The 15324-nt window shown below is 39.1% G+C and overlaps 1 protein-coding gene across 2 annotated transcripts in view; it reads right to left on the bottom strand.

Moving 5' to 3' along the window:
• Positions 1-15324, bottom strand: part of TBC1D19 (TBC1 domain family member 19) — a 108986-nt gene that overhangs the window by 34615 nt on the left and 59047 nt on the right. For both annotated transcript variants that reach the window (XM_018561406.1, XM_018561407.1), the window contains 2 exons: positions 6317-6391; positions 3332-3394 (listed from right to left, as the gene is read on the bottom strand). In XM_018561406.1, coding sequence (XP_018416908.1) covers positions 3332-3394; positions 6317-6391 — 138 coding nt within the window. The remainder of the gene's footprint in view (positions 1-3331; positions 3395-6316; positions 6392-15324) is intronic.

The following is a 15324-nucleotide window of genomic DNA, read 5'->3' as shown; positions in this document are numbered from 1 at the left end:
ATTTACAACCCCCCAATACAGCCACCCCCCCCCCCCCCCTTTGGGGCTGTGAGTGAAAAATACTCTCTTGTTCAAACCTTGAGAAGGGTCTAAAATTGACGACAGGTGGGCATTATATATCTATCTGCTCCAGGTGTGGCAGAGGCAAGTCTGAAGCTAACAGCTTTCTCTCCATTCAGAGCGGCTTGTTACAGGTTACATACCAGAGAAAGCCTCCTCGCTGTGCATTCTGTCATGGACGGAGTGCTGCCTGTTAATTACAGGCAGCGCTGCATCCAGCTTTTGACAGGTAGTTAGGTTACACAGCAGCGGGCTTCCCCACTGCTTGTGTAACCTAACTTGGTGAAGCAAGAGCTGTCACAGCCTCTACTCTGTGTTAGAGGCTTGGACCAATGGCAACGCGCCATTGGTCTAAGTACCGTAATATACAGGGGTACGGGAACTCCTAGAATGAGATCCTAATAGGTTGGACTTGATGGACTAATGTCTTTATTCAACCTCAAATACTATGTAACTATGTAATAAAAAAAAACCACAGAGGGCATCGATCTCGATGCCTCAGCAGTGACGAGCAAGTGAGGGACAGGGAGGCTTCACTCTGTCTCCTCCCTTCCTCCTCCCCAGACAGCTTGGTTACTGAGCTGGGGGTGGGGCTTCAGCAGGATGAGGGTGGAGCTTCAGCGGGTCAAGGGCGGATATTCGGCGGGACAGGGCGGGGCTTCGGCGGGCTGGGGGATGCCTCACCCAGCAGAAGGCACGGCACATCACTGGCTCCGAGATGTTATTAGACCAACTGCACAGAGCTACAAAATAAGTCAATACTGGAAGAATGCAAAACTGAAATGCATTATGCTAATTTGCTAAAGGAAGTGAATGATAATAATCATTTGTGATGATGGCATTGTTTTTTTTTTTACCTGGATAATCTCTACTAAAGTCTAGAACGTCCAACCTTCTCCCTGTCTGCTTATTGAATCACCAATCCCATTTAAACTTCCAAAGCAGAATTCAATCTGGTTGACAGCTCTGAGAAATTTCTTAGTGCTAACTTTCTATATGTGAGACAGCATGAAGCCTGCAGTGGGTGTTTGGGGACACCTCTCCTGCAAGACATGTAGGGGTTCTTAGAACACCCCATTCTTACAAAAAGGGGGTTTAGGATTCATTCAATATTGTAATGCCTTAAAAAAAATTAAGAACTGAGCAGGTAGCTTGACAACTGAAGACATAATTTTAAATTGAGTGTACCTTTATGCTGCTGTAAGATTTGAAAACTACTTTGAAAACTTTGCATTCTCTATCTAGACATGTTAAATGATAAATGACCTTGTTTTCTACTCTCCAGAGGACAAATGTTAGCGTGAATACATAAACCTACGCAGCAAGGACTAATCCTTTATAATAAGACTAGTGTGGGGAGGTCTCGGCCTCTCTCTACTGTAACAGATCCCAATGAGTGTGACAAATTTATATTTAATCAGATAGAAAGGGAAGGAGAGACTGTCACTTTCTTCCATGACATTTATTTTGACACCGCAATCAAATACATCATTACAAAACTGAAAGATGCAATTTGGCTTAAGCAGCAGATATTATTTAAAAAGACGTGTCATTTTATTTAAATTAGTTCCCTACTTTGCAGCTTCGCATGTTGCTTTGTTACATAAGGTGAAAATGGCAGACATCACCTTAATCCTCTGCCTGAATTCTGTTATTAAATTCATTCTGCGAGTTTAGCCTTGGGAATTTATGATAAAGCAATCATGAAAAAACACTTTGCCTTTTTTGTAATTTAGACAACTAATTGCACTGCTGCTTCTTAACGGTTTCTTTTGTTCAAGAGTTGCTGAGCTCTAATGCACAACCAGGATGATACAGTTGTACAGTGAGCAAAGACTGAAACAACATATGAACTATACAACTATATAGGTAAATATCTATCAGCTAACATTTGATGTCATCAATAGTTCATCATCAGTGGCATATGGAATATAGACAGAATATTGCCACTTTGCAAAGAAACTTGAGCATCTTTGACGCTGTTCACTGCTACTTCCATAAATGCACAAACACTCTTGCTAGGAAATACCATATCTATCTTTAAGAGGAACTCGCAGGCCACAAACACTGTTTTTGCAAGTGTTTTTTACTTACTAATACTCATTCATTCCAAATGAACCCTCTAGAGCCAGACTGATGCCACCAGCATTACCTATGCAAAGCCCATCTCACAGCTAGCAACCAGTTGCTATTCTCTATAAAGATAAACAGATAAAAGAGGACCAATCTTCATCCTGATCACCTGCCTCCCAATGTGGCTATCCCAACTTGGCTGTCTTGGTCCTGTTGGACCCCTGTGCAGGTTTACAGGATGCAAAGGCAGCTTGTCAGCAACTGAACATAGTGAAATAATAAAAACAATGCTACATTATAATGTTTTTAGCGTTTAAGGATTGACATATAGCAGCCCAGCAGCATCAGCTCTTGTTTATTAACTATAGACCAGAGTTGTTCAAATCTATTTTGTTTTTTTAGGGAGCCAAGTTGTGGAACAGGACCGGTGATAATACTACAAGTGACATTGAGTCACTGTAAAAGTTACTTAAATACAGTAACACAAAAACAGCACATTTTCCCCCTGTGAAGCATCCTCAAATAAATGTACTTTTTATTTTCCTGCTCAAATATAACTGTCAAATAACATAGATCAACAAACTCACTAAATATAGGTCGTGAAAAATAAATGCTACATTTTGCTTCTAAATCATTAAACACCAAATAAGCATGTTTTCCTATTTATATGTAAAATACTATAAAAAAAATACTATAAAGTACTTTCAAAAACTGTTTTTCTTTATGCTGTATTTCCCTATCCGTAGAAGGCTGGCAGAAAGATGCTGCACTGCAAAAAAGGAGTGAAAGCCAAAGCACAGAGCACTGGGGTGGAGTAAGGCAATGGGAAGCATAGCGTACATGTACCCTTGATGAGTGTGAAGCTCTCATGTCACGCACTGTGTACTGTAGCTTAGGAAAAGGTACTCTGCATCTTAGTAAGGAGAGCATGAAACGGCAAGCAAAGCAAGTACAAGCCCTGAAATTATGGAGGGTACTTTTCAATAACAATTGAGGACACTTCAGGATTTTCCTGTTTTTAATAGTTACTTATATCCCATACATAGCATCCAGGCCCATTTCAAACTCTTTTTATTCTGCATGTTGATACTGCTACTCAGAAATTGTCATATAGTAAGCATATAGAGGCATGAATGGGGGTAGAGTGAACTTCAACGCATATTTTTCAACTACATGAAATGCAATTACTATGACATACCTGATAAAGATAATCTTCAAATACAAAATAATAATCATCATTGCTAGCTGTCAGTTTCACATCCTATTAGAAAGGACAAGGAAAGGTATATGTCAGAGTAATATATGTTTTTATCTGTCATTATTGCATATTTTATCTGAGATGTCAGAAAAGTAAAGCACCACAACCGTGCTACAAAATAAAGTCTAATAACATGCAGCTAGATTTAGCAAGTGGAATATGTCTCACTATACAACTAACAGGCCTATTCACTGAAGGGTTTGGAGAAGGCAGAAGACGTGAAAAATCTAGCTGATTTGGAAAAATTCTCCAATTCAGCTCACTTTCTAGGTCAGCTATGTTGTCCTATATTGTTCACTTCTCCTGCCTTCTCCAAACTCTTCAGTGAATAGCCCTGTAAATGTGTTACCTTGAAACAAAGCAAACCTTGGTGGACTGAACTATTTAACAGCACATATATTGCAGGATGATGATGCTGCTAGTTTGCATTGTTTGAAAGTACAGTGAGATTTAAATTCCCTTTAAAATGACAGATCAGATGAACATAGACAAGCTGGTAGGTGATGATTACATCATACTCTCCATTGAAAACCATTTAGCTGACTTTTCTTTAAAGCCAAATGATGGACTTTAAATGCTACTTAGTATAACAATATTAAAATATAACCCAAATAAAAAATAAACAACAATAACAGACACATAAGCTGAAAAGTATTTAGTATGCATGTAGTTCAGTACCATTACTTCCAAGACTAAGCTCATCTCTAGCCCCTTCTCTTGCCTATGGAGGCCCAGATTCAATTAGCATATGCTTTACATTCATAAGTGGCATCTTGAAAGAAATAACATGTTGTGCTCCAGGGCTAAGAAGATAACTTTTTTCTAGACTGTAATGCATTCAAACAGTTGTCTTGAATATCCTTGCAATTACCACCATAAAGTGTACGAGTTAGAGAAGAAGCATGGCAGAATATATTAGCACAGTTAATCTAAACAGAACAAAGAAAAAGAAGAATACAAATTAAAGTGCAAGTGAAAAAACACACAACAAAGGAGAAATGTAAGATAGGCAGGGTGGGCACTGCCCCTTTGTTGTCAGTTATGAATGTTTTGGGGGTTTTTCAAATGGGTGACTTTAAGCTCCACCTCATGTATGATTTAGCTCCATTACAGTGTTCAAGGCCGTACAAGCAAGGGCTCAGCATCAGCACACAATTTCCTGTATGGCGCCCTCTTGCCACCAATCAACTATTGTTGTTAAACACATTTAAAATGCTTCAGCAGGACACATAAACCCCAACCATGTGTTTTACAAACCCACCCCCTCCCGATGACTGGACCTCCCAATACAGCACGCGGCTCTTTTGTAATCCTCTCTGGCTCCAGATGATGCTGCTGTTCATTCCAAGGGAATTTTCAGTGTTGAATGAAGATTGCAACAGGGAAGAAGAAGACCTGGCCGCTGCGGGGGATGAGGGGGTTGGCACTGCAGGGGGTTGCTTGAGAGTTACAATTAGCTCTGAAGCAACCAGAAACTACAGTTATCAGTCACATAATAATCTCCGTGGGTGCCGGATAACTGGGAGTTTACAGTACTACTAACTTGCAGCGCCGCGGGTGAGAGCTGCAGGTCTTGTACAGTGAACCCATTCACCCTCACTTTCCTCGTCTCTTATCCATTCACAAAACACCTTGTATTCTGTTCACATACTGCAGGTTGCTTTGTGATTAGACAAATTATAGAATAATGTTTATACTATTTATTTACAGGAATTTGTTTTAAAACTAACACTGGTCCAAGTATAAAAAAGCATTTATTTTTTATTTTTACATCTTTATATCAAATGATTACAAAGAGAATAAAATAATTATTGCTATGAAAAATGGCATGCATATCCAGGATTAAATTAATATGCATATTTACATTGGTCCAGGTTGGCCCAATGTAAATATGCATATGTCAAACCGGAGCTAGTACAGTGCAGACATAGATGTTCTGGGTCCTGGTACTGTGCTGTGCTGAGTGGCTTCACCTATGCTCTGAAAACACTCGCTCAGCATGGAAAGCCTAGTACTTTTATCGATTAACACAACCCATTCCCTGATTGGATGAAGGGCAGAGATTTCACGATCTGCTCCTTGTCCAATCAGAGAATGACCTTGTATTTATTGATAAAGATATAAAGGCATTCTCCCAATGGCTGTGTTTGCAGAGCATAGGTGAAGCTGCTCAGCACACCACCGTAACAAGACCTAGAAGACTGCTGTCAGCATTGAATACTACAGCGCTTTACAGGATCCCCAGCAGCCAATCAGGTATAACATATGTATACTTACATTGAGCCAAGCTGGACAGATATAAGTATGCATAATAATTTTTATCAGGAGTCCAGCTTTAAGCCATGCTAACATTTTTGCCATTCATATAGGACTACAGCAGAAATGATCTAATCTGAGATACTGAGCTAATACCTGTTTCACGTAGTCATACATAAGCACACTTCAGAACTATTCTTTAATCATTATATTTTGTTGCACTACTCTCCATTACACCAATATCATTTTGACTACAAAACAAGGGCACTATAGAAGTCTTGGATCTAATTTGTCACGGTTGGTAGGGTTTAGTGAACCTACATGTAGCATACCTGTCATGTACCAAAGATAGGCCACAGAAGAGTCATATCATGTTTATCACTCCCAAACCCCTCTACACACCCACACAACGGTTAACCACCAAGAGTAATGACTGGGAAATTGAGTTTGGATGTTGCTGAATAGAATAAAAAGTAAAAGAGGATGCAAATGTACTCAAACACATTGTGTAAGAATATCACAAAATGGTTGATAAAGTGCCTTCCTGAGCCAAGTGTGTTTGATGACAGCACCTTCATGCCTGAGTAAAAAATATTAAGTCGCATGAATTTGATAGAATACAAATCTTTCCTGACTTCTGACAGAAAGCAATAAAGCCAGATTACTAACCTTGTAAATCAGACTGTCGGATAAAAGGTCATGCTGAATTACATTTGATTTAAGCTGTTCATAGTACAAGACGTCCTGAAAAAAATGGAAAGGCACAAAACAGAGAGTTTGAAAAAGATATATTGGCAACATAAAGTGATACAGAGCATCAGAGGGAAAAGTGCACTCTTCTGTGAAGGTTTATGTAACTGTAAACAGAAGGTGTCGTAAAGCATTACATTGAGAAGCCTGTACAGGAGGGTGTCATGGAATGCTTGTGTAAACACAAAGCACTAAAGCTGACATAAAAGACCTTGAGAAAAATAAAAACAGCATGAAATGCAACTTGAAAAAGACAGTGAGGGGAATTTATCAAAGCAATTGCAACAATTTTAGCAAATCTGTGTAGCCGCTCCTTTTAACTTGTGCGCCTGTTTTGACCAGAACTTGCGCTATTTTTCCAAAAGTCCGCAACTGTTCACATCTGCACTTGTCCTGTGGCTGTCGGAAACTGGAGCATCACCTAACAAAACAATTGCTACTGAAGAAGTCTCCATGACCACTTCTTCAAGAAGCGACAGTTAAGCTTGTTGCCTGGAGTTATGAATCTTCTTTCCTGGAGTCTATTTAATCTCATTTATGAACAACATTACACTCGCATATATCCCATGCGACCATCTGCAAGTTCAAACACTCACAATTGCTATGATAAATCCCCACCAGAGAATACACTAATAAAAGGCAGCTGAAAAGCAAATCAGTCAATTCAAAAGCAGCTGTGTTATGGTGGGAGAAACCATGTTGTATCCCCGAAAAGGCGATGGGGAAATGCTGGCATGAGTTAAACTGGGTGGATGCAGATTTTACATTTCTACACTCTTACAGTTAAAGGGTCTATTCCCCAACATTATATTTTAGGCATATGTGGAATCTGGTGGCCTAAGCCAGCTTTAGGCTTCCTATACTTCTCCTTCATCTCCTTGCCCTTGTTTCTAACTCTGTCACCATCCCCCTGGGTTTTTGTTGTTTATCTTTATCATCCTGTTGCATTGTCCATAATATAAAATACATTCAAAAATAAGCTAAAAATCCAACAGGGAGAATGAGAACCCCTCATCGTGGCCACAGCAGGTATGCAGACCCTAAACTAAACTCAAGAGTGCTCACCAGTGGAGTCCCTAAGAGATATAAGAAACTGCCAGGTGCCTTAACCCTCCAGCATCTACCTAAAATTGAAATAACATTTTGGGGTGACCTGACCCTACAAAGCCAATCTGTGTGTTGCCATTTCATCCCCAGCATTCAGGGCTAGGAGCTGAAATAAATACCAATTATTTTCAAGTATGTGACAGCACTAGCCCAGTGTTGTCACATGGGGAGTGCATAGCCTTGTATAAATGACTCTGGTGACTTGTACTTTACACGGGGCTTTTTTTTTTACTCCTGGCAGTTGAACAGAGCAGCGGGGGATTGAAAAGAAGGTAAGTATACTCATCAGTGAAGGTATGCATTAAAGTGAACCTGTTGCTTTACCCTGCATTGGGAAACCACAAACGCACTTTAAAAATCTCAATAAAATTGAAAAGCAAGCAATTAATACTTATCTGTCCCTCTGCCCACATCGCTTAACTCCTTTGTAGCAAAGAGGCAAGCCTGCTAAAAGATCTCCAACGTTCAGCACATGTGTTGTCCCCTCTTGCATTCTGTGGTTCATTCCTCCGACCCCTATGTTACTACAGCATGCAGGGAATGCTGGAGGGAATCACAGAAGGCAAAAGGGTAAGCTGGCTGCTGGCTAATCAAATGTATTGACTTATGTTGGAGGAATTTCATTTGTTTGTAACTTGTTTTATTACTAACTAATAAAAACAATTAATTAATTGCTTCCTTTTTTTATTAGGCTTTCTAATAAAGAGTTGCTTGAAGTTTCCAGAATGAAGAGTATGTATGTGTGCTTAGTTTGCAATTACATTATCAAGGCGTGAGCCATAAACGGTAATATTCATGTGTTGTCACTCTTGGAAATTCACCTTTGCATAGAAGATAAAACAAGAAGATAGTTATAAGTTTAACATGTCTCAATAGGGCAAGCAATGGAATAAAAAAATTGTATTATTACCAGTATATGCTCACTTCCTACTGTAATACATATAAATGAATAATGGAGCTATATGTAGTAATACCTAATAGTTGCAATATCTCATTAGTTCCTTTTCTAACATTTTACTGTGTAATAGTTTCACAGTAAATTTTCTGAGTACAGTCATTTTCCAGACCAACTTCTTCACCCCAGAGCAACAAACAGTGCTTAGGCTTTTTGGGGTGAGACAAAAGCCAACATTCTGTCTGAACATCCAACTGTAATAAATTGCTGCTCAATTGCTTAAAATCAGAGTCCCGTCCCCATCAGCAAACCACCTACCCTGTGAGTTTAACCAAACTGAAACTCTAACAGTAATTTTAAGCTATATCTAACCTCTGGCTAAGAATAACTGAAGTTATTTTAACAAAATAATGGCTTACTCTAGTGGCAATTGTTTTTACAGATTACCCCTATGCAGTGATAGTTTCCCAGATTGCATTAGAAAAACATTTTATTTAGGAGAGATGACAGACATAGCAGAAGCTCAAGTGATGGCCATAGGGTTATTAATCAAGACAGTGTGCTCACTGTACCAAAGAACGTGTAAAAAGTAGACATTTGTTGCAATAATATGTATTATATTATATTCAACTCCTCAACCACTGTTTAGAATTTAAAATTAGATTTTTTAACATAAAGCCAACCTTAATTAGCAGAATTATAGAAAAACTTTCATATTTGATGGCTTTCTGCTTACTTTTTGTAATTGTAATCTTGTAACACTGAATTAATCTTTGTAGCGATATTACTGCTAGAGTCAGGTGTCCCAGAGCTGTGCATTTACCTTTATCTTCCTCATAAAATCTACAGGCAGAGACAAATTAAAACAAATTGCCTACGTGCTCTTCAAGTATTTCTTAGTATTACTGTCACATATAGAAGGAAATGATACAAAGATGAACACAGGTTTTGTGATTTCCTAAAACTGCTGCCATGTCTGCTGTTACATTGCTGTTTGCAGAGTGATCATATCATTATAAAAGAAGAATGGACAATAAGATGTCACCACATGATTTGAGGGCTTAGAAGACAGGTTGGTGCGCATACTGCAGAAAAATCAAGTCTCCATCTGGAGATGGGCCAACCACATCCAACTGTGCGGATTCCCCCGGGCAGACCCACAATATGCTGGTGAAATCATATCTCTGAGTTAGAATGAGAACATCTTGAAAATCACCAGAAGGAGCTGGAATACATAGCCATCCATGGGGGTTTCAGAACCGACCTGATTAGACCAGATCATTAGTTTCATGCACCCAGATTTCAGGGTCTGTACAAACTGACAAGAGAGTGTTAGGGGGTTGAATTCAACGATTAAGGTAATGGTTACAGTTTAGAGGGAGGGACAGGCTCAGAAGTGTTAGGATAAGGCAGCTGTTAAGGGGTAATTTTAGGGTTAATTTAAAATGTTAGTGATAGAGTATGTTCAAAGTTAAGATATATCTTTTTCTAGGCGCTTGCAATGTATTTACACAATCCATTTAGCCACTTTTTCACACTGAGTGGTTTACTTTGGAAAGACCCTACAACCAATTAAAAAAATTGCAGATAAAAGCTCAGAAAAATAAAGTGTTATAAATGTTTGCTTGTAGTGTTTTTCCTTTCTTTAAATTCATTTTGATTGACTTGCAATTTTCCTATTGAGCTTGCCAGGAAATGTAACTACTGCAATACTCATTTCCCTAGCACAGCCCTCTCCCTCTTTACATGTCGAAACCCTCTACGCTTCTGGGAGTGTCTAAATACTGTCGGTCCAGATGTGGAAAGAGTGAAGGGGAATATTATAGAGGGTCATCTATGAGTCTGCTGTGGCTGCTGACATCACATCTATGATGGCGGCATCCACCAGCACTCTCAGGGCTTTAGATGTCTACAAAAGGAAGGCTTTTACAAGTAAATGACATGCATAAAAATAGGTTAAAGGCACATATAATCTTATGGAAGGACTTTTGATGAGATGAATGGTCTGGCAGACAGGGTCTCTTTAAGTGTACATTTACCTACCAACACCAATTAAGGGATACAGCTCAGTTCTTGTAACTTTCTTGTTCTCTCTTGCAACTAATCTCGTTTTCTACCACTAAGCCTGTGATTGGGTGAAACACGTCAGAGGGGTAGACACCAGTGATGTGGTACAAGCTTCAATAAACTATACCAGCAGAACTTGGTGTGCAAACAGCATTTCTTCTGTTTGTATGGGCTCATATTGGAGTGAGGATGTGCTCCCAGTGGCAAGCACCCAGCTCATTCCTTTCCTGAGGCGTGATGGAGCGGTGTTTCTTTTGTGTGTTCCACTAGGCTGTTATCTGTTCAGCTGACAACAGATCCGATTACAGACAAGTTGCCAAAACCCGGGGCCCCTTCACACTTGTCTGCTCTGCTATGTTACCACACATGCGTTCATGTGCAGTATTTTGAACATTAATGTGTGTTACATTAAAGAAGCGTAATTTTGAATATGCTGCCAATGCACTACAACGTATAACCCCCCCCCCCCACCCCCATACCTGCACCTGAACACATATGCTGCATGTTGTGCTCAGAGCCGATGCATGATCTGCTTCTGAAATAAATCAATGGCAGTCCAATGCAACGCATACTGTGTATATAGTATTTATGTGTCAACATCACTGCACTGTATTTAATGCAGCAGATCTCAGTACGAGCACTTGTAGTATAACTTTCCTTCATATACACAAGTGTATTAGTGCTAGGGATAAAGTAAAAGAAAATGACCTCCTCTCGTACATAAGTTGACAAGCAGACAAAAAGGTATAATTTGCCACCTAAGCAAACGGATTATTTCGCCTCTGTTCGTCTCCATTTAATTACTGTGCCGCCAGACTATGTCAAATGGAAATTAGATATGCTGAGGTGTCACTTGGGGCGTGAAATCCTCGAGAAGAACTTGGTAAATAACACTTTAAAAAGGCAAATTCCAGCAATTGCTGGAAACATCCACAACAAGTTCAAATGATTTGCAATCCTTGAGCCTCTCTCACGCAAACCCAATGATTGCATCTAGAATAAAAATATAATATTGTACATCAAAACCCTGATCCCCAAAAACATATTTTGATCATCTGTAACAAATTGGATAACTTCACTTTGTTTAATTTATGACACATTTTTAAGAATTAAAGTCAAAAGGAATTTAATCTATTTTTTCTGTCACACAAGTTTTATTTTTTTTAGAGAAACATTACAACAAAACAGGAAACAAGCTTATTAAGTTATGATGGCTCAGTAGCCAGGGGTGTACAATAAAACAGTCAGACGAGGTTATAGAGATAAGCTAAGTTGAATTATAATAGTTAGGAGGGATTAACCAAGTAGAGCCATTGGCATCATGGACCGCAGTCCAATAGAGCAATGAACTTTGGTCTAATTCTGGAGGGCTGAGCCCAAAAGTAAAGAACTATAGGAAGGAAAATAGGGTGGGAAATGGGGTAGGACGTTACACAGGGGGGTGTGGCCAACATATAGAGTGGCTATCATGTCCTGGGGATCAAGGACAGGGGGAGAGAGTATAAATTAGGTATAATCTTATCTATTTTAAATGCTGATAAAATCACTTTATTCTGCTCTTTGATGTTTAAAAGCTTTGCTTCCAGCAGAATCAGCTGGTCCCCTTGAGCACTAGACCCTTACATCCTGTTTTAGGGTGGCTCCTTTCCCTTGCAGGGTTCTAGGGAGCCACCCTTGCTGCTGGAGACAGTACTGTCCCTTGTACTCAATAGGAAGTTCAGGGAAGCTGAGCTGGGAGAGTTTGAGTCAGCTGTTTAGAAACATAATGACTAATTACTTGGGGGGGAAAAATGGGCAATGTATATTTGTTCGATCTGGATTCATTATTGAAAAAAGTTTGAGAGTTTAATACCACTTTAAAGGGTCAGTCCATCCTGAGCGGTCTGGACAGGTCATGACTCCAAACTATCATACACCAGTAGTTGCCTCGGTCTATTCTTTCCAGACTCTACGGGTGAAGCTCTGCAAGTTAGTTTCCTCAGTTGCTTCTGCCCATCCTCAAGCAAATTACACAAGAACTGGGATCTACTGCGTTTATTGCCCTAACAGCGACTGGGACACAAGCGGGCGGCACTTTACTTTTATCCATGCTTCATAGCAGATGAAAGGATTGGGCCCACTTTCAGAGAAAGTGAAAAATCACACTGTGAGAGATAAGTCCCCTCAACTGATGGCGGTGCTCCCTATTGCTTTTTAGGATATCAGAAACAGCCCAACTATTACATATGATACTCCAAATAGAGTGTATCAGTTGCTTTTATTGGGTCAGGGTATTTTATGGTCTGTTCAGAATGACTGAGAACAATTCACTCCCTATCTGGTTGCACTGATTAAAGCAGGCCACACAATGTTATTTTTTTTTTTCATTTAACCCGCAGGCTGAACAAAAAAATATAACAGATTTCGCCATCCACACTTTACTGTCTCCCGCTGGGCTATTGTATTCTGACAGTGCCGTGTGTGCCGATGTTCGAATACCCGAACAGTGACAGCAGCTCATTAGAAGGATGCTGGATGGAAAGGTGTTGACACGGCTATCCAATGAACAAATTTTGTCCGGTTCATCAAGAAATGGCCAAAATTTGTAAAGTGTGTGGCCAGCTTTACAGACAGTCATTAAAGGGAGAGTCTACAAATTGTATACCGTATATACTCGAGTATAAGCCGTCCCGAATATAAGCCGAGGTACCTAATTTTAGCAAAAAAAACTGGGAAAAAGTATTGACCCGAATATAAGCCGAGGGTGGGAAATGAGGCAGCTACTGGTAGATAGATACCAATAAAATTACATTAATATTTATTTAAAAGAAAAATAACCTAGCTCTGTAAGTGGAAAAGGGGGTACAGGGCTACATATCATGTACTACGGATCATTTAACCCATTCATATTAGCAGAGGATAATTGTAAATCTATTGTTCAGTGCACTCTATATGTAGTATATAGTACATGTACATATAGAGTGCCTGCAACAATACATTTACAATGATCCTCTGCTAACATGAATGGGTTAAATGATCCATAGTACAGGGCTACATACAGATCATTTAATACATTCATGTTAGTATAATTGTAAATGTATTGTCTGCACTGTATTAGCAGTATATACTCTATATAGAGTATATACTGCTAATACAGTGCAGACAATACATTTACAATTATACTAACATGAATGTATTAAATGATCTGTATGTAGCCCTGTACTATGGATCATTTAACCCATTCATGTTAGCAGAGGATCATTGTAAATGTATTGTTGCAGGCACTCTATATGTACATGTACTATATACTACATATAGAGTGCACTGAACAATAGATTTACAATTATCCTCTGCTAATATGAATGGGTTAAATGATCCGTAGTACATGATATGTAGCCCTGTACCCCCTTTTCCACTTACAGAGCTAGGTTATTTTTCTTTTAAATAAATATTAATGTAATTTTATTGGTATCTATCTACCAGTAGCTGCCTCATTTCCCACCCTCGGCTTATATTCGGGTCAATACTTTTTCCCAGTTTTTTTTGCTAAAATTAGGTACCTCGGCTTATATTCGGGACGGCTTATACTCGAGTATATACGGTATACAAGTAACATATAGCACAAAAAGCAAGTAGCCATGTGAAATCCCCCCATAAAATTATGTTTGGGTAAATCATATCATAATAACTAAATCTGTGTACTGAAGTTGTTTTTAACCGGGTTTTAAAAGATCATTCAGAAACTTACTGCTGAACACAGACAACACAAGTTCTGGCCTACAATGGATGTACAGGACTGGCATTTCACAAGGTTGAGTGATGAGACAGAAAAAGATAAAAACTGTGTTATAATCCTTCTTCTCTCTGCATTACTGCTTGTTATCCTTTTGAGAATCAATTAATGCTGGAACAGCATGACAATAAAAGTTGCCGAAGTTAAGCAATGGTTCCAGCTGATTATTAAATTAGCCCTGAGAGACATTCTGAAGATAACATATTGGCAGAACAAGCTGCTGGGCATTCTGTACTAGTCTGCTGGTGGAGTAAATTCATTAATCAGTGATATCACGCTGTGGACCTCCAGCACAGAGAGACATGTTCTCAAAGTATGGGACGCACCAAAAGAAATGTCATGTGACCTTCCATTCTCCACGCCAGTCTTTGGGTAATAATATGCTAAATTAAACATTTCATGAAATCGCTCATACAGTTTAAACACTTTTCGAATCTTTGGAAGAAGCCACGGGATATCAATACTCAATGCAGAAATAAAGAAAGCACATGTTCATGGAGAATATGAAACCTGTACAAAATCTCCACATATCTTTATTTAAAGAGAATGGGGCAAATTTCTCAAAACTGAAGCACACAAAATATGGAGCAGATGTGCATGGCAACCAATCAGCTTCTCTCTTCAGTTTATTCAGTTATGATTTTAAAATGAAAGAGGCGAAGCTGATTGGCTGCCATGCACAGCTGCTCCAGATTTTGTCTGCTCCAGTTTTGATAAATTCTCCCCATTATATGTGTGTGACTTCATTATTTTTGCAGTCAGAGCTGTTTTACCTGCTGAAACATTTACATTTCTGTCCCTCCAGGCTTCAGATTTACATAGCCCTACCAGGACAGTACAGCAAGGTGACCTGATATTTTTTGTACTGCAGATAAGAAATAAAGTCTGGTCACTTGCTTGATAACAGAGTGTGATTAGACAATGAAAGAACAGCAGGATACTGATGTGCTCTCTCCATCTGTCAGTATGTTTACATGCAGCAATGCTGATTGCCTCTTAGTTATTCTACAGAGGATTACAAGAGGCTGCTACCAAGTCAAATTCTGGTACTTAAACTTGCTGCAATATATATATATATATATTTAT

This window comes from Nanorana parkeri, unplaced genomic scaffold (genome assembly GCF_000935625.1).
Source record: "Nanorana parkeri isolate BGI_ZX_2015 unplaced genomic scaffold, ASM93562v1 scaffold522, whole genome shotgun sequence".
NCBI lineage: Eukaryota > Metazoa > Chordata > Amphibia > Anura > Dicroglossidae > Nanorana > Nanorana parkeri.
The sequence above is the reverse complement of the archived record's forward strand: the minus strand, read 5'-3'. Positions and strand labels throughout refer to the sequence as shown.